A 22,717-nucleotide genomic window follows, 5' to 3' on the forward strand; every position below is an offset into this window, starting at 1 on the left:
GAGATCCGTGTGTGTGTGAGGATCGGGAGTGTGCGTGTGGGGAGGGCGGACGTGTGCAGAGATCCGTGTGTGTGTGAGGATCGGGAGTGTGCGTGTGGGGAGGGCGGACGTGTGCAGAGATCCGTGTGTGTGTGAGGATCGGGAGTGTGCGTGCGGGGAGGGCGGACGTGTGCAGAGATCCGTGTGTGTGTGAGGATCGGGAGTGTGCGTGTGGGGAGGGCGGACGTGTGCAGAGATCCGTGTGTGTGTGAGGATCGGGAGTGTGTGTGTGGGGAGGGTGGACGTGTGCAGAGATCCGTGTGTGTGTGAGGATCGGGAGTGTGTGTGTGGGGAGGGTGGACGTGTGCAGAGATCCGTGTGTGTGTGTGAGGATCGGGAGTGTGCGTGCGGGGAGGGCGGACGTGTGCAGAGATCCGTGTGTGTGTGAGGATCGGGAGTGTGCGTGCGGGGAGGGCGGACGTGTGCAGAGATCCGTGTGTGTGTGAGGACCGGGAGTGTGCGTGTGGGGAGGGTGGACGTGTGCAGAGATCCGTGTGCGTGTGAGGACCGGGAGTGTGCGTGTGGGGAGGGTGGACGTGTGCAGAGATCCGTGTGCGTGTGAGGATCGGGAGTGTGCGTGTGGGGAGGGTGGACGTGTGCAGAGATCCGTGTGTGTGTGAGGACCGGGAGTGTGCGTGTGGGGAGGGTGGACGTGTGCAGAGATCCGTGTGTGTGTGTGAGGCTCGGGAGTGTGCGTGCGGGGAGGGCGGACGTGTGCAGAGATCCGTGTGTGTGTGAGGATCGGGAGTGTGCGTGCGGGGAGGGTGGACGTGTGCAGAGATCCGTGTGTGTGTGAGGACCGGGAGTGTGCGTGTGGGGAGGGTGGACGTGTGCAGAGATCCGTGTGTGTGTGAGGCTCGGGAGTGTGCGTGCGGGGAGGGTGGACGTGTGCAGAGATCCGTGTGTGTGTGAGGATCGGGAGTGTGCGTGCGGGGAGGGCGGACGTGTGCAGAGATCCGTGTGCGTGTGAGGACCGGGAGTGTGCGTGCGGGGAGGGTGGACGTGTGCAGAGATCCGTGTGTGTGTGAGGATCGGGAGTGTGCGTGCGGGGAGGGTGGACGTGTGCAGAGATCCGTGTGTGTGTGAGGCTCGGGAGTGTGCGTGCGGGGAGGGCGGACGTGTGCAGAGATCCGTGTGTGTGTGAGGCTCGGGAGTGTGCGTGTGGGGAGGGTGGACGTGTGCAGAGATCCGTGTGTGTGTGAGGCTCGGGAGTGTGCGTGTGGGGAGGGTGGACGTGTGCAGAGATCCGTGTGCGTGTGAGGACCGGGAGTGTGCGTGTGGGGAGGGTGGACGTGTGCAGAGATCCGTGTGCGTGTGAGGACCGGGAGTGTGCGTGTGGGGAGGGTGGACGTGTGCAGAGATCCGTGTGCGTGTGAGGACCGGGAGTGTGCGTGTGGGGAGGGTGGACGTGTGCAGAGATCCGTGTGTGTGTGAGGATCGGGAGTGTGCGTGTGGGGAGGGTGGACGTGTGCAGAGATCCGTGTGCGTGTGAGGATCGGGAGTGTGCGTGCGGGGAGGGTGGACGTGTGCAGAGATCCGTGTGCGTGTGAGGATCGGGAGTGTGCGTGTGGGGAGGGTGGACGTGTGCAGAGATCCGTGTGTGTGTGAGGACCGGGAGTGTGCGTGTGGGGAGGGTGGACGTGTGCAGAGATCCGTGTGTGTGTGAGGCTCGGGAGTGTGCGTGTGGGGAGGGTGGACGTGTGCAGAGATCCGTGTGTGTGTGAGGCTCGGGAGTGTGCGTGTGGGGAGGGTGGACGTGTGCAGAGATCCGTGTGTGTGTGTGAGGACCGGGAGTGTGCGTGCGGGGAGGGCGGACGTGTGCAGAGATCCGTGTGTGTGTGAGGATCGGGAGTGTGCGTGTGGGGAGGGTGGACGTGTGCAGAGATCTGTGTGTGTGTGAGGATCGGGAGTGTGCGTGTGGGGAGGGTGGACGTGTGCAGAGATCCGTGTGCGTGTGAGGCTCGGGAGTGTGCGTGCGGGGAGGGCGGACGTGTGCAGAGATCTGTGTGTGTGTGAGGATCGGGAGTGTGCGTGTGGGGAGGGTGGACGTGTGCAGAGATCCGTGTGTGTGTGAGGCTCGGGAGTGTGCGTGTGGGGAGGGTGGACGTGTGCAGAGATCCGTGTGCGTGTGAGGACCGGGAGTGTGCGTGTGGGGAGGGTGGACGTGTGCAGAGATCCGTGTGCGTGTGAGGACCGGGAGTGTGCGTGTGGGGAGGGTGGACGTGTGCAGAGATCCGTGTGCGTGTGAGGACCGGGAGTGTGCGTGTGGGGAGGGTGGACGTGTGCAGAGATCCGTGTGTGTGTGAGGATCGGGAGTGTGCGTGTGGGGAGGGTGGACGTGTGCAGAGATCCGTGTGCGTGTGAGGATCGGGAGTGTGCGTGCGGGGAGGGTGGACGTGTGCAGAGATCCGTGTGCGTGTGAGGATCGGGAGTGTGCGTGTGGGGAGGGTGGACGTGTGCAGAGATCCGTGTGTGTGTGAGGACCGGGAGTGTGCGTGTGGGGAGGGTGGACGTGTGCAGAGATCCGTGTGTGTGTGAGGCTCGGGAGTGTGCGTGTGGGGAGGGTGGACGTGTGCAGAGATCCGTGTGTGTGTGAGGCTCGGGAGTGTGCGTGTGGGGAGGGTGGACGTGTGCAGAGATCCGTGTGTGTGTGTGAGGACCGGGAGTGTGCGTGCGGGGAGGGCGGACGTGTGCAGAGATCCGTGTGTGTGTGAGGATCGGGAGTGTGCGTGTGGGGAGGGCGGACGTGTGCAGAGATCCGTGTGTGTGTGAGGATCGGGAGTGTGCGTGTGGGGAGGGTGGACGTGTGCAGAGATCTGTGTGTGTGTGAGGATCGGGAGTGTGCGTGTGGGGAGGGTGGACGTGTGCAGAGATCCGTGTGCGTGTGAGGCTCGGGAGTGTGCGTGCGGGGAGGGCGGACGTGTGCAGAGATCTGTGTGTGTGTGAGGATCGGGAGTGTGCGTGTGGGGAGGGTGGACGTGTGCAGAGATCCGTGTGTGTGTGTGAGGATCGGGAGTGTGCGTGCGGGGAGGGCGGACGTGTGCAGAGATCCGTGTGTGTGTGAGGATCGGGAGTGTGCGTGTGGGGAGGGTGGACGTGTGCATAGATCCGTGTGTGTGTGTGAGGATCGGGAGTGTGCGTGCGGGGAGGGCGGACGTGTGCAGAGATCCGTGTGCGTGTGAGGACCGGGAGTGTGTGTGTGGGGAGGGTGGACGTGTGCAGAGATCCGTGTGCGTGTGAGGACCGGGAGTGTGCGTGTGGGGAGGGTGGACGTGTGCAGAGATCCGTGTGCGTGTGAGGATCGGGAGTGTGCGTGCGGGGAGGGCGGACGTGTGCAGAGATCCGTGTGTGTGTGAGGATCGGGAGTGTGCGTGTGGGGAGGGTGGACGTGTGCAGAGATCCGTGTGTGTGTGAGGCTCGGGAGTGTGCGTGTGGGGAGGGTGGACGTGTGCAGAGATCCGTGTGCGTGTGAGGACCGGGAGTGTGCGTGCGGGGAGGGTGGACGTGTGCAGAGATCCGTGTGTGTGTGAGGACCGGGAGTGTGTGTGTGGGGACTGTGGCTGGGGGCCAGATGTGTGTGTCGTCCTGGCAGTTGAGCGTGCAAGGAGTGTGTGAGGCCGGCCGGTGGCACCCCAGACACCCCCACCTGCTCATTCAGTCTGGGCCCCCCTCATCCCATCCATGGCCTATAGCCGGTGCCGTAGTGCCCAGTAACCATCCATCCCATCCACTCACTAACCGCCCCTCGCACACTGTGTCTGTTCTGTGTCGCACACGCTGGCCCGCTAGGGGCGCCGGCCCCATCCGGCCTGGAGCGGAGTCTCACTGGTTGGGGTGCAGGGTGAGGAATGTGACGCAGAGCCTTTCCCCGCTAGGGGGTGCTGGCTCCGATCCGGCCCCAGGGGCTGGCTGGCTCAGGGGGGCAGGGAATGGGACACGGCGCCTTTCCCCTCTAGGGAGTGCCAACCCCAGGGCAGGGGGGGTGGCTGGTTGGGGGGCAGAGTGAGGAATGGGGCACGGGGCCTTTCCCCTCTGTGGGGAGCATTTGGCCTGAAGGCGGGGGACTGGCTGGCTCAGCGGTGCGGGGAATGGGGCACGGGGCCTTTCCTGTCTCGGGGGCGCCGGCTCCCATCTGGCCCCAGGGCGGGGGACTGGCTGGCTCAGGGGGCAGGGAATGGGGCTGTTCTCCTCCCGGGGGGTGCCCTCTCCAGCTAATCCGCCAATCTCTCCGTAGCACTGGCCAGTGGTGGAACCCTGCCCATTACCAGTCTTGACGCCAGCGGTAGCTTGGTCCTGGGCACTACGGCCAGCACCCCGGGGAGCCAGAGCATTGTCACCTCGCCGCTCTTCCTGAACCACGCGGGGCTGCCCCTGCTGAGCGCCACCCCAGGGGGGGTGGGGCTGGTCTCGGCCGCCGTGGCCGCCTCCCTGTCCAGCAAATCCCCCAGCCTCACCTCGTCCTCCTCCTCCTCCTCCTCCTCCACCTGCTCCTCTTGCAGCTCCTCCAGCGAGGCGGCTGGGCCGCCCCCAGGCCACGCCGGGCCGGCAACCTCTGAGCCGGACAGCAAGACGGAGTGAGGGGCAGCCGGGCACTGCCCACCGGTGCCGCAGAAGGAGGGAAGGCGGCAAGAGATGAGTGATAGCAAAACAAAACTGTCAGCAGCAGCCAAATGAAAAAATCAACCAAAAATAACCCAAAGCAGCCGAACCAAGGGACAAGAGACGGAGAAACCAAAAACGAATTCCCCCGGCATTGGCGACTCGTGGACGTGCTTTGAATTTCTTATTCCCTCCGACACACTCCCAAGAAACAGTCCCAGCCGCAGTCTGTCATGGGACCTGCTGCTTTCCCCAGAGCCCTGGCTCCTGGGGTCACGACGCTGGAGCAGAATTGGAGCTTTCCTCGAGGAAGCAAGGGGGAAAAAAACGAATCTGCAGCTCTGATGCGCCCGGGTGAAAATCTTGCCGCTCGTGACCCTGAAGGCGCCGAAAGCAGAAGGCAAAGAACCCAGAGTGGATTGCGGTTTTTGTTTTTGTTTCATTTGAAATCTGGTGATTTTCAATGGCAATCTCGCCTTTTATTTACCGTTCATTGAAAGTGGGGGGGCTGTCCAGATGGGTGACTTGAGTCACTCTTCGGCCAGCAGATTTGGTTTTTGGAATTCCTTTTATTTGATTTTTCTCTGAGTGTTTATTGGACATTTTTTGGGGGGAAACATAAGGAAAAAACAGGTGGGCTTTTTTTGATTGCACAGGAAGAAGAAATAGGGGAAATAATATAAAAAAAAATCTCACACCAAAAAATCCCAACCCATGACCAGTCCTAGCTTCGCCCAAAGGCTTTTTACAAACTTTTCTAACCTCTGTGTCCAGTCGAATGTCTTTTGAAACCTTTTATTTATTATTAATTGATTTTTATTTGCCATCTGGGAAGGGGGCTAGCGGGGGACGGGTGGGAGACTCTTTTCATGTCAGAATCACGCTCTTAACAAACTCTCTTTTGCTTTTGATTTGATAAATCTCTATTTTTTCAATTTGCTTTTATTTTTGTAAAGAACTAACCAGGCGGGAAGGTGACTTTTCTGTAGCGCTCGGGAAGACGTTTCCGAAGGGCTTTTTGGATCTGCCTGCCGCATTTGTGAGAGCCGGATCTGCATGGGGATGCGGTGCTTCAGTTTAACCGAACTGCCCCGGTCTGCACAGACTTCCCGCGGGGTTCTGCTTTTCCAGATCAGACAGGGAGCTGCAGGCTGGTGAAAACGCCTGGTAGTGAAAGACTTCAGGAGCTTCTCAGAAAGGAGCTGGGGAGGTGACGTGATCACAGCACCTAAGTGCTTTCATGGGGAGAAAATCTTTAACCTAGCGGAGAAAGGCAGAGCAAGAACCAAATTAAAGGCAGACAAATTCCAATAAAGCCCAGTGATTGGCAGTGCGAGGGATTAACCATTGGGGCGGACACCCCTGGGTGGTGGGGGCTACTCCATCGCAGATCCAGCCTGCATGCCTTTCCGAGAGGCAGCTGTTGGAGCCGAGGGAATCAACGACCCTGTGTCGCTTGGTGGGAGTCCTCGCGTGACTCTGCCGTGTGTCCACGGTGCAGCTTCAAGCTGCTCTGCATCTAGCGAAACCAAGATTAGCCTGATTGAGCATCCAATGGGGCTTTGCAGCCATCTGGCTAAATCGCTTTAAAGTCACCCCCCGGCTTAAACCGCTGCACGGTCTTCATGCAGATGCCCGGCTCCCAACCTTGCAAAGACTCTGGCGGGTGGTGACGCTTCCACGCTTTGCGTAGATCCGGCGCTGTCAACGGGGCTACTCAAAGTGCTGCAAGCCACTCACGGCCTCAGAATAACCGTGAGCCTTGAGCCCTCCCAGGCAGGCAGCAATGAAGCGGAGATTTTTTTTAACGGATGAAACTATTATTTGCTCATTTAATTTTTTCTACCAGTCGTTTTCCATTCCGTGTTTTCGGTTTTCAGTTCAGCGCGGGTATCTCTGGGGTTATTTTTCTGAAGCCGAGGAAGGACATATAACGGTTTATTCTTATTTTTATATCTACGTTCTGAAAAAGAATCATATTCCAGTGCCTGACTAAAAAAAGACAAGCAAAGAAAAACGGGAATTTCAGCTTTCTTTACATTTTCCAAAAGAAACCAAAAAATCGCTGGATCTATGTACAGAAAAGCAACGGCATGAAGACTTTTGCTCTCACCGCAGTGACTCGGGATGCGAGAAAAAACTTGGAACCAAAAAAATTCATAATGAAGTGAACCAAGAAAACGCAAATAAAAAACCTTGAATTGAAGAAGAAAGGATTCTAAACAATGGACCCAAAGGGGCATGTCGACTGTTTCTGACTAGACTGATGGCCTGACGCTCTTTCTCTGTCTTGAAAAAAATACCTCATGGACGTTGCGTCAAGAAGCCCTGGTTTATGTGACAAAAGGACCAAATAAACCAAATCACCAGAATGGGAAAGGGGCTAACGGAGAGTCCTGAGCGCCCTTCCCCATGGTCGGAAAAGCTTTAAAAACCGGCTTCTTGAAACGCTGACATATTGTTTGGTTTTTTTAAAACACAAAGACAACTTTTTCTTTGGAGTGTTTTTTTTAGTTGGATTAATTTTTGTGCGTGATTGTTTTGTTTTGTTTTTTCAACGTCTGCGAACCAAAGTCTTGCTCCTTTCAGAGAAGGAAGTTAGCCATGAGAAAACGCCATCCGGCAACTAAAGAACAGAATGGAAAAGTTAAAAAAAACATTGAAAACAAACAAACCTTTCTTTAAAGGGAAAAAAAGAATCTTGACCTCATTTTAGCTCCTGCTTTTCGCGGTGTTCATAGAGTTCAGGTGGGTTTGAGACAACACAAAATGAACATACTGTGAAACTTTGCTTTACAAAGAAACTGACTGAAACACCTAGGTTTAAACACAGAAAATACCAAAAAACCCCAACAACAACCAAACAAAAAGACCAGACTTGAAACCGCTGTTTTTTCACCCTGTAAGGTGCGTGAGGGAAGAGAGCCAGCCCCTGGAGCTGCAGTTCTCATCTCGATGGGAGAGGAACGGCGTTTGGGGTGGCTGGTTTCTCCCGGATGTGCTGCCCGAACGCGTTTTCTAGGTGGAATGTAACTGTTTTAGTGAACTCTCTTCTTTCTTTCTTTCTTTTGGGAAAATTTTTGGTTTCAGGGGTGGGGGGAGAGGGAATGCTTCCCTTTTTTTTATAGAGAGAAATTCTATGTTCTGCTTTATCGCTTCTTACTGTATATATAAAAAAAACAACAAAAACAAAAAAAACAAACAAAAAAAAACAAAACAAAAAACCCAAACGCAAAAAGTTTGAGATGACAAAAAAAACCCAAAAAACCAAAAATTGTTTTAAAAAAAAAGGATTTTAGACCAAAAATGACCCTATCTCCAGGAGCGGAACAGGGAGTGCTGGGCACTCGGCATTGGCGGGGGGCAACCTCAAAACCTAATGGGGAAGAGGAGTGAAAGAGGGCAAGTGGGATGGCTGTCATGAGGGATGGGGCAGGGGGCCATGGGATTTCTACAGTGTCTGTGAGTCTGTCCATGGCTAACCCGAGCCATGGGGTATACCCTCCACTGGGACTGCATTTCATAGGGGGTCTAGTGTTTTAGAGCAGGGGAACTGGGAGCCAGGACTCCTGGATTCTTTTCCCAGCTCTGGGAGGGGAGTGGAGTCTAATGCATTAGAACAGGGGGCTGGAAACCAGGATGCCTGGGTTCTCTCCCCGGCTCTCCCACTGTCTCCCTGCGAGATGATGATGGTTGCCAGAGATTGTCTGGGTATGTGATGGGAGGCTCATGAATCCCTATGAAATGCATCTGTGGCCCCCCCACTTCCCCTGGGCCAGCCCCCCAATGCCCCTCCCCAGAGGCGGGGTTGAGAATAAGTATCCAAACAAGCTTTAAACTACAGCTGTGAAACCAAATATTTACGTACACACCTCCGTGCTAGCAACCCAGTCAGGACTGGGGGCAGCAGGGAGCGGCTGGGCTGGGGATCCCCTCCTCCCCACGGTGCCGTGAAACCCACCGCGAGGTTCTCTGGAGATAGCCTGCCATATACCTCATCTACTTTAAAGATAAACCAAATAGAAATGCTTTATTAGGGTGCGTGCCGGACGGGTGAGGGGAGCGGCGACCTCTCCCATTGTCCCGCAGAGCCCCCAGGAGCAACCCTCCATTTCCTTTCCTTCGTGGGTTTTCCTTTTTGTTTGGGGCAGGGGTGCGGGCGCAAGGCTGGAGGAATCTTGATGGGGGAGGGAGGATGCCCACAAGGCCACCAGTCCATCCCCCAACCTAGACAGCCCCTGTCCAGACTCAGCCACTTGTCAGGTTGGGAATCCCAATTATCACCCCAGGATGATGGTGCTTCGCTGTACCCCGCCCCCATGTGGATTGGGGGAAGCATCTGCCACTGGTCTGTGAGCCAGGGAGATGCCCATTCTGGACACTAGGAGACGGCAGTGCCAGCATCCAAACCCTTGCCTCATGCCGCCCTGTCACAGTGACTGACCCAGGAGGGGTGGAAAATCGCGATGACTTTGCCAAAGGTAGTCAGTTCCTAGTGTTTAAACGTTTTATGTTTTAATCTTCCAGGGTCTGATCCTGTCTTGTTAATTTATTTGTAACTGTGGGACTTAGAAGTGACTTGAAAAATTAATAATAACAATGTAACAGATATTCTGAGTGACTTTTTTATATTCTGTTCTGTGGGCGGGGGGTGTTGTTTTTCCTGTCGTCATTTTTTAAAAAAAGTTTTTAATTAAAAAAAAAATCTTGCAACCAAAGATGAGTTAAAGGGGATCGGGACCCTGTCAGCAGGTGTGGGGGGAGGAAGGCGAACTGCATTCGCAGTGCCAAAGCCCGCCTCTAGAAATACAACTCTTCCCCCTCAAACTCTCTCATGGTTTCTGGGTGATGAGGAAGGACGGGAGGGGAAAATGTTGGCCCCTTTACAATTCTCATGCTAGAACTGGGTCAATGGAGCCATAAAGGACTTTGAATCACTCAGTGTTTGCTGATCCAGGATGTCTCCTACACTGAGGAATTCTAGGTTCCTCTGTGATGTGCCATGTCTTGGGCTTCTGGCATGACCTAGCACATGTGCTGGATGTTCCAGGTGACACTTGATTTTCTTGGTCTTTCTTGATTCTCTAAGCAACTCTGGAATCTCAGGTCATGCTAGCTGTTCTGGGCCATGCATTGGATGTTCTAGGTGACTCTTGGTGTTCCAAATTACTCCTAAATTTTCTGTGTTTTAGTGGAGACTCTAGGTCACTCCAACTGTTCTGGGTTGTGTTGGGCTTTCTAGGTGACTCTTGATATTCCAGATAGGACCTGAGTTCTCCAAGTAGAACTGTAGGGCATATGTTACTCCAGATGTTCAAAATCACTGGGTGTGTTCTAGGTGACACTTGATTCTTTAAGTAGCTCTCTAAGATATCAAGCTGTTCTTAGCTATGTGCTGAATGTTCGAGGTGATGCTTGGTGTTCTAGATTACTCTAGATTCTTTAAGCAGTTCTGGGTTCTTCAGGTCAAGCTTAGTGTTGTCTCTCAGTTTGGGCATTCTAGGTGACTCATCATCCTAGGTTACGCTTGAGTCTCCAAGTACTAACAGAACCTCTGAGTCACATCAAATGTTCCTTCTTGCTATTCCAGGTTGCCCTCCAGGTAACACCGAGACCTCTGAGTTTTCCCAAGCTGCTCCAAGTCCTCCTGGATGTAGGTAACCAAGAGTTCTCCTAACTGGCCTAGCTCTCCCAGCTTGCTGTGCGGATTGTTCTAGCTTTAGTTTTCATGGTTGTAAACCTGCACTCTCCAGTTCACCCTGGATGTGGGGCTGGACCGTGGAGGTGGATGTCCGAGGGGCTTGCGTCCAAAGGGGGTGCTGGAGAAAATGGCTTGTGTGGGTGTGGCAGCCACTAGCGTTGGTTGTGTGTGGGGAAAGGGGTTCCTGGGGCGGGGTGAAGGTGCCACTGGGCAACATGATTGAGAACCAGGTGGGAGAGGATAAAAGCAAAGCAGAGGTGGCAGGGCAGAATTTCCTTTTCCATACAGGGTAGCACTTCCTTGCATCAGCGCAGGACTTCCTGTTATTCACAGGGCAGGACTTCCTGTTCTCTACAGGGCAGGGCTTCCTCTTTGTATCAAGGAGGAACTTCCTGTACTCTGCAGGGTGGGACTTCCTCTTTGTGTCGGGGCGGGACTTCTCGTCCCCTCCAAGACAGCACTTCCTCTTTGCATCAGGGCGGGAGTTGCTGTTCTCTGCGGGGTTGGACTTCCTGTTATCTGCAGGGTGGGACTTCACATCTGGGACACAAGAAGAGATACCAAAGTCTTATACCAGAGCAGCCTCCTGGATGCTGGCGGGGCTGGGTTACCCCCCCCCCCAATTCCTTCTCCTGTAGCTGCATGGTGTGGGGGGCTTTTCTGCTCGGCTGGGGGGTTCTGACCCCACAAGCTGTCGATTCCATTTAAAGCCGGTTTTAATGGGGGGGCACTTCCGCCCATCCCAGCCCCCACAATCGATGGCAATTTAAAAGGCCCCTGAGAAATAACCTCCCAGCTAGACTGCTTGTTTTTAGACAAAAATACCAAGCGCTGAGGCGCCACTGGCCTCCGTGATGTCCTAGGGGCTGCCTGGTGGGGCCACCGTCTCACCAGGGGCTCGGGTCCCGCCCCCTGCCAGCGCCAAGCCCAGATTTCGCTTCCTGCACACAAACGTGAGTCCCATGCAAGTCGAGTCTTTGTCTGATCAGGGCCAGGACTCAGGCCAGAGAAAGAAAGAGACACAAGCCTTATTTCCATTTACACCAAGGATTAGTCCTCACACAGATTGCTCTGGGTTAGCCAAAACTAGGGAGGTTCACAGCAAATTAGGGTCTGTTTACATGGGGACGTTAATCCAAAAGGTGTGAATGTAAAATGAATTAGCTGAAGTGCATTAATTTTGGAAGCAAATTAAGCCTTTAAAATGTATTAGTTTTGAAAGTGAATTAAGCATGTAAACTGCATTAATTTTGGAAGTGAATTCAACTAAATCAAATTAAGCCCACTTATATTTGGAATGAGAGCATCGCACAAGGGGTTCAACGGACTTCAACTGATCCCCTTTAAAAATTCATTCGGATTAACAGTGAGGGTCCCCATGTAGCATGGGAGCTAGTCTGGACTAAAGTAGGGTGTGAATGGGAGGCACTCACACTATTCCGGATTAACTCCATGTGTGTAGATTTCCCTCTTTCCCGGGTTAGCTGCATCCCTTTGGAAGTGGATTCAGTTAAACCTGGAAAAAGACAGGAACAGAGCATTCACATGGGGAGCTGCCGTGCCGTATCTGTGTGGGTCACATTCCCCAGGTAGACAAGTTCAACCTTGGCTGGCTTCCGAAGTAGCTGGCTTGTCATTGGAGGAACAGAAAGAGCTCCGTTGTGTGGGGCTAGAGATGGTAATGCTGAAAACACTGAAGTCGCAGTGAAAAATTTTCCTCTTGGGGATAAGACCTTGGGGTTGATATGGAACTGAATTCACCCACTCTGGTACTGAATTCACCCGCTTTGGTACTGAATTCACCAGTTTGGTACTGAATTCACCCACTTTGGTACTGAATTCACCCGCTTTGGAACTGAATTCACCCACTTTGGTACTGAATTCACCTGCTTTGGTACTGAATTCATTTGGTTTGGTACTGAATTCACCCGTTTTGGTACTGAATTCACCTGTTTTGGTACTGAATTCTGCTGGTTTCGTACTGATTTAAGATTAATCGGTTTCAGGCAGGTTTAACTCCAAAGAAGAGAGGTGTACTCATTTAACTAGATTGCTTTAGAAACCTACTTTGGCAAATCAGTGCATTTCCCATGCAGCAGGTTTTGTAGACAGTCGAAAGAGTGCATTTAACTGGCTTTAGTAGAACAATGCAAACCCCTCACGTTTATATGGATTTAGCTTGTCTACATGGGGACATCCAGGGAAGTTAATCCGAGTAAACTAAAGGTGTGAATTTGAAGCGGATTAGTTAAAATTCTTGTGTGGATGCTGCTATTCAGAATTAAAGTGAACTTAATTCAGTTTAGTGGAATTCACCCTGGAAATGCCTTTGTGAGTTTCTAAATCAATGTACTTCTCTTGGAGGAACTCCCTTGTTGGGAACTGGGTTTGTTCTGGAGTGGATCTTAGTCACTCTTCAATTGACCTAGCATGGGAGCTGCAACACGTTTAGGTTCCTAGGAGATTTAGGTGCTTTTGAAAATGTCCCCGTGGTGAGAGCAGCGCAGTGGGGTGTGAATGAGGCCAGGACCCAAATTACTTCAAATTCAAATCGTGGTGTAGATTTAACCCCTTACCTCCCGGGCAGACCTCAGCTCAGCTTTGACTAAAGAAAAAAACCTCGAAGTCATAAACGCAGCTTGAACCCAAAGGTTCTTTGCGACCAGACGAGGCTGAACGCGGGAACCTGAGTAAATAGGAATCGCTTTGTCAGGGTAGAAGTTAGGAGAAGTAAAAACCAAAGATGTTCCATTCACCACACGCAGCCCTGCCCCCTTTTCCTGAGAGACAGGGAAATAACCGGAGTACGAATGCATACAAATAATGACAAAAATGCTAAAAAAAAAAAAAATAATCAACAAAAATACTTAAAAAAATCCCAGGTGCCCCCAACAATTCGCTGCCCGGCAGCGCCGGCCCCTCTCGCTGGGTGGAAACTCTCGATCCCATTGAAATCCAGAGCCTGAGGAAGAGGGGGACGAGAACAGAAATGTCTGTTTTTACCTACTGGGGGGATTCGAGCTTCTCTTCTCTTCGCCGGGGTGCGGGCTGGGCATGGGAGTGAGTGCCGTGTACCTCTGTGGTTCTGTCCGTCTGTCTCTCGTGCCCCCCCCAACTATTCTGGCTTACGTTGGGGTGGGAAGGGTGGGCGGGGGGGGGGTGACGGGGCTCCCTCGGTCCCTCCTTCCTCCGCTACCTTCCTCATCTTCTCTGGGGCCCAGGGCCCCCTCTCCTGGCTTCTCCTGTCCCCCCTTCCCTTGTGGCCCCCCTCACAACTGTCTGCCCTGCCCCCTTCTCTTCCTCCCCACACTCTCCCTTGCCCCATCCCCTCTGCTCTGCCAGCTCTGCCTGTCTCAGTCTCACCCTCTTCTCCTGTCCAATGGGCCTTTGCCCCCATCACATCCCCCCTTGCCCCTGTGCTCTGCCCCTTCCCCAGAGAATAGGGCTCCCCCAGCCCAGGGCCTGAGGTCAGGAACCCATGGTCCCTGGTTGGTGTGTGGAGAGAGGCTGGGAGGCAGAACTCCTGGGTTCTCTCTTTGGCTCCGGGTGGGGACTGGGGTGTAGTGGTTAGAGCAGGGGGCTGGGAGCCAGGACTCTGGGTTCTCTCCGGGTGGGGACTGGGGTGTAGTGGTTAGAGCAGGAGGCTGGGAGCCAGGACTCCTGGGTTCTCTCCCTGGCTCCGGGAGGGGAGTGGGGTGTAGTGATTAGAGCAGGGGGCTGGGAGCCAGGACTCCTGGGTTCTGCCCCATTCTGTGGGGTAGCAGGCTCTGGCTCTGTTGTGGGGTTTGCTCTGGGTGAATCTGGAGCAGTTGCATGGATCGCAGTGGGGTGAGTCTGGCTTCTCGCCCCCTCCAGTTCTGCTGTGGGGGGCTGGGGCCCTTCGGACAGAGGCCATGTCGTGGCATCCCCTGCTGAATCCCCCAGTCCAGAACGGGGTTCTCTCCCTTCCCCCCGTGTCTCTGTCCTGCTCACCCCTCCCCCATCTCCGTGGTTCCCTGCTTTCCCTTTGCCCCCCACTCCCACCTCCTTGGTCTCCCACTGTCCCTGCAGCTCCCCCTCCCCCCAACTCCTTCTGCCCCTGGCCCGCCAGGACCCAGATTCCCTCTTGTGCTGTTCCTAGTCCCTTCCCTGCCGGATCCCCACAACCCTGCTCCCCTGGTCCCCCACTTCTGCTCCCTGGTGTCCCTACTCCCCCATCTCCCCTATTTCTGCTCCCCCTGCTCCCCGGTTCCCCTGCACCCCCGTTTCCCCGGGTCCCTGGCATCCCTCCCCTCCAGGGGTAGTGGGGCGCTGTCTGTGTGATTCGATCTCCCAGCTCCTTTGTTGTTCGTGGTTTTTTCGCTTCTTTTAATGACATTTCTGTAACTGAGTGTGTTGCCCACGGGGAAATAAAAAATTGTACAGAGCCCAGCTGCTGTCTGCCCGTCTGTCCGCGCCTGCCCCCCGGCCCCCGGAAACACAGCTCTTTACACAGCCCAGAGCACTGTCCATTTATCTGCAAGGGGGTTCTGTCTGTCTGTCCGTCTGCACCCCAGGCCACATCCCTGAGCCCAGGTTTCTGTCTGTCCGTCTGCACCCCAGGCCACATCCCTGAGCCCAGGTTTCTGTCTGTCCGTCTGCATCCCAGGCCACATCCCTGAGTCCAGGTGTCCGTCTGTCCGTCTGCACCCCCAGGCCACGCCCCTGGGCCCAGGTGTCTGTCTGTCCGTCCGCACCTCGTGGCCACGCCCCTGGGCCCAGGTGTCTGTCTGTCCGTCCGCACCTCGTGGCCACGCCCCTGGGCCCAGGTGTCTGTCTGTCCGTCCGCACCTCGTGGCCACGCCCCTGGGCCCAGGTGTCTGTCTGTCCGTCTGCACCCCAGGCCACGTCCCTGAGCCTAGGTGTCTGTCCGCACCTCGTGGCCACGCCCCTGGGCCCAGGTGTCCATCTGTCCGTCTGCACCCCAGGCCACAGCCCGGGCCCAGGTGTCCGTCTGTCCGTCTGCACCTCGTGGCCACGTCCCTGGGCCCAGGTGTCCGTCTGTCCGTCCGCACCTCCCGGCCACGTCCCTCGGTCCGGGTGTCCGTCTGTCCGTCTGCACCCCCAGGCCACGCCCCTGGGCCCAGGTGTCCGTCCGTCCGTCCACACCCCCCGGCCACGCCCCTGGGCCCAGGTGTCCGTCTGTCCGTCTGTACCCCAGGCCCCGCCCCTGGGCCCAGGTGTCCGTCTGTCCGTCTGTACCCCAGGCCCCGCCCCTGGGCCCCGCCCCGCAGGTGCCGTCCCCTCCCCCAGCTTTCCGCCTCCTCCCCCGGCTGGGGCCCGAGCGCTCAGATGGTTCTTGGGGGCGGGTCCCTAGGAGCCACGCCCACTGCCTGGGGAGGGAGCTCCGCCCACCTCCTCGGCGGGGGCCAGCAGGAGCGGCACACTTGCACCAGACCGCGGGGGGGGGGATACAGCTCCACTCTCAGAGCCGGGAGAGAACCCAGGAGTCCGGGCTCCCAGCAGCCTCAGGTCCCTGGCCGCCAGCAATAACCCGCCCCCCACCACCATACAGATCCTCGCCCTGGAAACAGGGCAATTCATTGCTGTATCGTCCAATCCCCCTCGGCCCCGCTCATTGGTTTGACCGAATCCCCCTCTCATTCCCGGATCCTTGGTGCGATCCAATCCCCCTCTGGCCCCCCTCACATTGGTTTGACCCAACAGGCTCCCTCTCTCTCTTGCTGACAACATGGCGGAGCAGCCTCGCTTTGATTCGGGCAAACGTCATTGCGAAACCTCCCTATGCGGGTCCCCACAGACGGGGGCGGAGTCTGCGGGCCGGGCGCGCTGATTGGTCGGGCGCTAAGTAACGCGCCTCGCGATTGGCCGGCAGCGCTGGGCCAATGGACAGGCGGCTTGTTCCGGGGCAGGCGGCGAGAGTGCGGGCGAGAGCGAGCGGGGCCTGCTCGGAGGTGAGATGGGCCGGGGGGGCTCAGCGCCCTGTGACCCCGCCCCCCCGAGAGGCGCCGAGACCCGCGTGGGGGGCGGGGCCGGGGAGCAGATTCCCCCCCCCCCCCCGTGAGCGTGAGACGCGGCAGCAGCCCCGGGCCCCCCCCGGACAGCACCTCCCCCCCCGCGTGTGTCCCCCCCGGACAGCACCTCCCCCCCGCGTGTGTGTCCCCCCGGCCCCCCCCGGACAGCACTCACCCCCGCGTGTGTGTCCCCCCCGGCCCCCACCGGACAGCACTTCCCCCCCCGGGCAGCAGCACCTCCCCCCCCGCGTGTGTGTCCCCCCCCCGGGCCCCCCCGGGCAGCACCTCCCCCCGCGTGTGTGTCCCCCCCCCGGGCCCCCCCGGGCAGCACCTCCCCCCCGCGTGTGTGTCCCCCCCCGGGCCCCCCCGGGCAGCACCTCCCCCCCGCGTGTGTGTCCCCCCCCGGGCCCCCCCGGGCAGCACCTCCCCCCCCCGCGTGTGTGTCCCCCCCCGGCCAGCACCTCCCCCCCCCGCGTGTGTGTCCCCCCCCGGCCCCCCCCCGGGCAGCACCTCCCCCCCCCCCGCGTGTGTGTCCCCCCCCCGGCCAGCACCTCCCCCCCCCCGCGTGTGTGTCCCCCCCCCGGCCAGCACCTCCCCCCCCCCCGCGTGTGTGTCCCCCCCCCGGCCAGCACCTCCCCCCCCCCGCGTGTGTGTCCCCCCCCCGGCCAGCACCTCCCCCCCCCCGCGTGTGTGTCCCCCCCCCCCGCGTGTGTGTCCCCCCCCCGGGCCCCCCCCCGGCCAGCACCTCCCCCCCCCGCGTGTGTGTGTCCCCCCCGGGCCCCCCCCCCGGCCAGCACCTCCCCCCCCGGGCCCCCCTCCCTGGACAGCGCCTCCTCCCCGCGTGTCCCTGCCCGGGCCCCTCCCTCAGACAGCACCTCACCCCGCCGAGCCCCTGCCTGCCGCCCCCTGGACAGCACCTCAGCCCCCCTGGGGCCCCCCAGAGGGCCCCCTCGTGTGTCACCCCCCAGACAGCACCTGTCGTCCCCCCCCGGACTCCCGCTTCTGTCACGCTGCACGGAGCCCCCCGGAGCCTCCCATCTGTTGCCCCTCCCTGTCCCCCTATGACCCCCCCGTCTGTCACCCCCTGAGAGCCCCCATCTGTCACCTCCCCCCATGGAGCCCCCCGAGTCCTCTGTCTGTCAGCCCCCCCGCCCGTGAGCCCCCCCATCTGTCCCCTTCCCCGGCAGGCGCCCCCCTTCTCTGGTGTGACCCCGTCTCTCCCCTCCCCAGCAGGTGAGGCCCCCGGCATGGCGGCACCGGGGGAGGAGCCGCTGCTGGCCGTGGAGCATCGCTACGTCTGCTCCGAGTGCAGCCAGCTCTACGGCTCCCTGGAGGAGGCGCTGCTGCACCAGCAGAGCCACCTGGGCCAGGAGCAGCGCTACGAGGTGGTGGGGCTGGCGGGCGAGGCCGAGGCCGGGCTGGTCCAGGCGCTGGCCGTGCAGGAGAGCAGCCAGTACCAGTGCCTGGAGTGCGGGCAGCTGCTGCTCTCCCCGGGCGAGCTGCTGGAGCACCAGGAGCTGCACCTCCAGCGGCTGAGCCAGGAGCCGGAGGCGCCGGCCAAGCTGCCGGCCTCCAGCCAGATCCACTACGAGTGCGTGGAGTGCAAGGCGCTGTTCCTCAGCCAGGAGGTGTGGCTGGCTCACCGGCAGGCCCACCGGGCGCCCCCGGAGCCCCCCGCCCCCGAGGCGGCCCCCGCCGGCCAGAGCCAGGCGCTGGTGGACCTGGAGCACTCCTACCGCAAGCCGGAGGAGGCCGTGGCGGGGCCGGGGGGCGAGGCCTGCGCCGTGCAGCTGCTGCTGTACGAGTGCGGCGAGTGCTTGCAGCTCTTCCAGACGCCCAAGGACTTCCTGGAGCACCAGGCCACGCACCTGGGCGGGGTGCCCGCTGGGGAGCAGGCTGAGCCGCCCGCCGGCCCGGCGGAGCCCCCGCAGCCGGCGGCCGAGCTGCCCGGAGCCGCGCCCGCCCCCTCGGAGCCCAGCGTCGCCGCCAGCGACCACAGCTACGAGCTGAAGAACGGGCCGGAGCCGGCCGCGGCCGCAGCGCGCCGGCCCAAGCGGGGCGGCCAGGAGCCCTGGTGCGCCGAATGCCAGCAGCCCTTCCCCTCCGCCCACCAGCTCCAGCTGCACCTGCAGTGCCACCGGCAGGGCGCCTTCCAGTGCCCGCTCTGCAGCAAGGTGCTGCCCAGCCCGCTGGCCCTCCGGCAGCACCGCAGCCAGCACAGCGGCGAGTCCCGCTACCTGTGCCTGGACTGCGGCCTGGCCTTCGACACCGAGGCCGTGCTGCTGGCCCACCGGCGGGGCCACTCGCCCAACCCCCTGCACCGCTGCCCCTGCGGCAAGGCCTTCCTCAACATGACCAAGTTCCTCTACCACCGCCGCTCCCACGGCCCCCTGCCGCCCGCCCCGCCCCCGCCCGAGGCCCCGCCCCGGAAGCCGGAGGACGTGGTGCCGCTGGCCATCATCTACTCGGTGGAGAGCGCGGAGGCCCACGGGCCCAGCTTCTGCTGCCTGATGTGCAGCAAGGTCTTCGCCAAGCACCTGCAGCTGGTGCGGCACCAGCGCTTCGTGCACAAGCTGGAGCGGCGGCACAAGTGCCAGGCCTGCGGCAAGATGTTCAAGAAGAAGTCGCACGTCCGCAGCCACCTGCTGACCCACACGGGCGAGCGCCCCTTCCGCTGCCCGGAGTGCGGCAAGAGCTTCAACTCCCAGGCCAACCAGCTGCGCCACCGGCTGACCCACACGGGCGAGCGGCCCTACCGCTGCGAGGTCTGCCAGAAGGCCTTCACCCAGTCCTCCACGCTGCAGCAGCACCGGCTGGTCCACAGCCGCCGCTTCCCCTACAAGTGCCCGGAGTGCGGCGTGGACTTCCACCGGCCCTACCGCCTGCTGATGCACCGCTACCACCACACGGGCGAGTACCCCTACAAGTGCCCGGAGTGCGGGCGCTCCTTCCTGCTGCGGCGCCTGCTGGACGTGCACCGGCTCAGCCACGCCGGGCGGGAGCCCCAGGTCTGCACCGCCTGCGGCGCCGCCTTCGTCACGGCCCTGCAGCTCCGCGAGCACAAGTGCGGCAAGGCGAGCCGGCGCTTCGAGTGCCCCACCTGCGGGAAGAAGGTCAGCTCGGCCGCCCGGCTCCGCGCCCACGAGCTGCTCCACGCCGGGGCCGCCGGGGCCGCCCCGCCAGAGGAGGCCCCCGCCCCGCCCCCGCCACCCCCCGCACCCCGCCGGCCCGCCTGCCCCAAGAGCTTCGAGTGCTCCGACTGCAAGAAGCTCTTCAGCACGGAGACCTCGCTGCAGGTTCACCGGCGCATCCACACCGGGGAGCGGCCCTACCCCTGCCCGGACTGCGGCAAGGCCTTCCGGCAGTCCACCCACCTCAAGGACCACCGGCGCCTGCACACCGGCGAGAAGCCCTTCAAGTGCGAGGAGTGCGGCAAGGCCTTCACCATCGCCGTGCGGCTGGCCGAGCACCGCCGCATCCACACCGGCGAGCGCCCCTACCACTGCGCCGACTGCGGCAAGGCCTATCGCTCCTTCTCCAACCTCTGGAAACACCGCAAGCTGCACGAGCAGCAGCGCCTGCAGAACGAGCAGGAGGCCCTGGCCGAAGCCGCCGCCCTGGCGGCCGCCGCTGCCCCAGACTACGGCAACACCCTGACCATCATGGAGACGATCGAGATCTACCCCGCTGCGGCCACCGAGCCCGAGGGCGGCCGCCTGGAGAACGTTCAGCTGGGAGGGGTCTGAGCCGGGAGGAGGGGCCGCGGCGTGGCAGAGCCCCCCTTCTCCCCCCCCCCCCCCCCCGCGGCTCCTGCCAAAGCTCTTGGCTGGTGGCCCCACGGCTTCTGTTCAAGCCGTGGCTGGGTCACCTGGGGTGACAGCTGCTTCTCCAGCTCCCCTCGTGGCCACGTCCCTGCGCCCACGCGGCTCCTCCCAGCCACGGCTCTGGCCCCCCCTCTCGCCCACAGTCTCGTCCCAAAGGGCACTTCCATTGGCTTCTGTGGCTGCCCCCGGGGGCCGCGTCGCACTAGTGCAGCCATGTCCCCGCTGCCATGGGGCGGCAGCTCCAGGAACACCCCCCATGACGCCACCCCATCCCCTACAGCCGCACCCACCTCCCCCCGAGTAGCTGAGCTTGGACTGGAAGTAGCTCGCTTTTTCTATTGACCCCCCCCAGCCAGCCCTCCCCCCCAACGTAAATAACAGCCCCCCCTACTTTTGCTAACTGGACCCTTCCCTGGGGGGGCATTTTGGTATTTCGTGTTACAATTAAAAAATAAATAATCATCTTGGAGTGACTTGTTTGGCATGGGGTTGGGCTAGAAAACAAGCCACCTTGCTAAACCAGGGGAGGTGGGGCTGGAGCCGGGATGCAGGGGAGAGGAGGTGGAGGGACCCAAGGGCCTGTGGAGGGTGGTGGGCTAGAGGTCGGGGTGGGGTGTCCTGTGGGGGGGTGCTGGGCCCGGGGTGACTGGGTTCCAATGGGGGATCCATTAACAAGGACCTGTCCTGTTGTACTGCTCCGCAACACCTCCCCTACAGCTGGGGCGTCACAGACCCCCACCCGGGTGGGGGGAGGGGCAGGAGGAAGGTGGGGGGGATGTCTCCAGGGGAGGGGAGAGGGCTCCACGGGCTCTCTAGGGGGACAGGGCCCTTCCCGGGCTCAGATGTATTGTGTATAACGGGATTCCTGAGGTCCAACCTGTAATTGGGGTACTGCTGGGCCTCCCTCCCTCTCCAGCAGGGGCTGTGTCTCCCCCTGCTCCGCCAGGGACAAGCCGCGGCCCCCCTGGGCGCTGGGACCACTCAGCTGTCAGCAGGTGGAGCCCCCCACCCAGCTACACTGGCTGAAGGCTCCCAGAGCCACTCACGAATCCCACAGACAGAAGCACCAGCCAGTCCCCCCAGCCTTGCGCCCCCGAGCTGCCGTCCTGCCCCCCCCCCCGCGCTGGGGCGAGGACACACACCAGCCTTTGTGAAGTGGGCTCCGGTTTCCCAAGCACGTCAGACAAAAGGACGGTTTTAGGTAGAACGTGGACCAGGTTTATTAACTGCAGAAGGGTGGATCGTACGTGATGTAAGTGGTCGGCACAAGGGGCTGAGATGGTTCCCGAAGCTCTCACAGCGTCCCGGGGTGACGCTCGGGGCCTGCTCCCCACGAAGCCAGGCAGGACTCTGGGGGAGCCTCCTGTCTCGGAGCAGCCTGTCTGCAGGACACACAGCTCACCTGGCTTCCACCTTCCTGGGTCTGACCTCGGAGCATTCAGCCTCCTCTGCCCCTCCGGGCGCTTCCCACAGCCAGTCCTCCCAGGCGGGGTCCTGGGGGGGCCAGAGGGTCCTGCCCCCCAACTCCGCAATCAGACGTGACTCTCAGCCAGCCAGTAAAACAGAAGGTTGATTAGACGACAGGAACATGGTCTAACACAGAGCTTGCAGGTGCAGAGAACGGGACCCCTCAGCTGGGTCCATTTGGGGGGGGCAGTGAGCCAGACAACCCCGTCTGCCCTTCACTCCATGTCCCCAGCCAGCCCAAACTGAAACCCTCCTCCCGCAGTCTCACTCCCTCCACACCCCCGCTCTTCCTCCAGCCTTTGTCCACTCTCCCGGGGAAAGGCGTCACCTGGGTCCAACCCCGCCCAGCTCCGGTGACAGGATCAGTCTCCTCACTCCAGTGGAGTCACCCCCGGCTCCTCCATCCCCCGCGCAGACAGTCCCAGCAGAAGTAGACACCATTCCCCGGTCAGTCCACCCTGCTCCCTGCTGCGTCCCATCTCTCCCCCCTTCGAGACTGAACGGAGCGGGGTCACTCTGACCAGTGACCTGGGGAAGTTCGGGGCCCCCTCTCCGGGACAGCGCGTCCGCTATCAGGTTGGCCCTTCCCTTCACGTGGACCACGTCCATGTCGTAATCCCGCAGGAGCAGGCTCCACCTCAGGAGTTTGGCGTTGGCTCCTCTCATCGGGTGCAGCCAGGTCAGGGGAGAGTGGTCGGTGTAGATGGTGAAGTGTCGCCCGAAGAGATAGGGCTCTAGTTTCTTGAGGGCCCACACCAGGGCCAGGCACTCCTTCTCGATGGCCGCGTAGTGTTGCTCCCGGGGTAGCAACTTCTTGCTCAGGTACACGATGGGGAGTCTCTCCCCCTTTTCATCCTCCTGCATTAACACCGCCCCCAGTCCCGTGTCGGAGGCGTCGGTGAACACCACAAAGGGCTTGTCAAAGTCTGGGTTTGCCAGGACTGGGCCACTGACCAGAGCCTCCTTCAGCGCCCGGAAAGCCTCCTGGCACTGCTCGGTCCAGACCACCTTGTCTGGCTTCCCCTTCTTGCATAGCTCAGTGATGGGGGTGGCTATGGCGCTAAAGTGGGGCACAAATCTTCGGTAGTATCCTG

General features: G+C 60.0%; 2 protein-coding genes across 3 annotated transcripts in view; both read left to right on the forward strand.

Annotated features, from left to right (window-relative positions):
* The window catches only part of LOC144258824 (POU domain, class 2, transcription factor 2-like), a 29,927-nt gene extending 24,522 nt beyond the window's left edge, over positions 1 to 5,405 (forward strand). Inside the window, exon 15 of the mRNA XM_077806943.1 lies at positions 4,274 to 5,405. Coding sequence (XP_077663069.1) covers positions 4,274 to 4,617 — 344 coding nt within the window. The 3' untranslated portion in view covers positions 4,618 to 5,405. The remainder of the gene's footprint in view (positions 1 to 4,273) is intronic.
* Positions 5,406 to 16,153: 10,748 nt separating this feature from the next.
* On the forward strand, positions 16,154 to 20,618 carry ZNF574 (zinc finger protein 574). Of its 2 annotated transcripts, none has more exons than XM_077806946.1 (2): positions 16,154 to 16,272; positions 17,566 to 20,618. In XM_077806946.1, the coding sequence occupies exon 2, from the start codon at positions 17,580 to 17,582 to the stop codon at positions 20,076 to 20,078; it is 2,499 nt and encodes an 832-aa protein (XP_077663072.1). In that variant the 5' UTR covers positions 16,154 to 16,272; positions 17,566 to 17,579; the 3' UTR covers positions 20,079 to 20,618. The 2 variants fall into 2 exon arrangements, with proteins under 2 accessions (XP_077663072.1, XP_077663071.1); XM_077806945.1 differs by having other exon boundaries at positions 16,228 to 16,272; positions 17,563 to 20,618.
* Positions 20,619 to 22,717: the final 2,099 nt, after the last annotated feature.

The sequence above is a fragment of the Eretmochelys imbricata genome, unplaced genomic scaffold (genome assembly GCF_965152235.1).
Source record: "Eretmochelys imbricata isolate rEreImb1 unplaced genomic scaffold, rEreImb1.hap1 Scaffold_38, whole genome shotgun sequence".
Lineage (NCBI taxonomy): Eukaryota > Metazoa > Chordata > Testudines > Cheloniidae > Eretmochelys > Eretmochelys imbricata.

What these genes read in the sequence shown, in the direction of transcription:
- ZNF574 (XM_077806946.1), top strand. Translation starts at nt 17,580, where the DNA reads ATGGCGGCACCGGGGGAGGAGCCGCTGCTGGCCGTGGAGCATCGCTAC.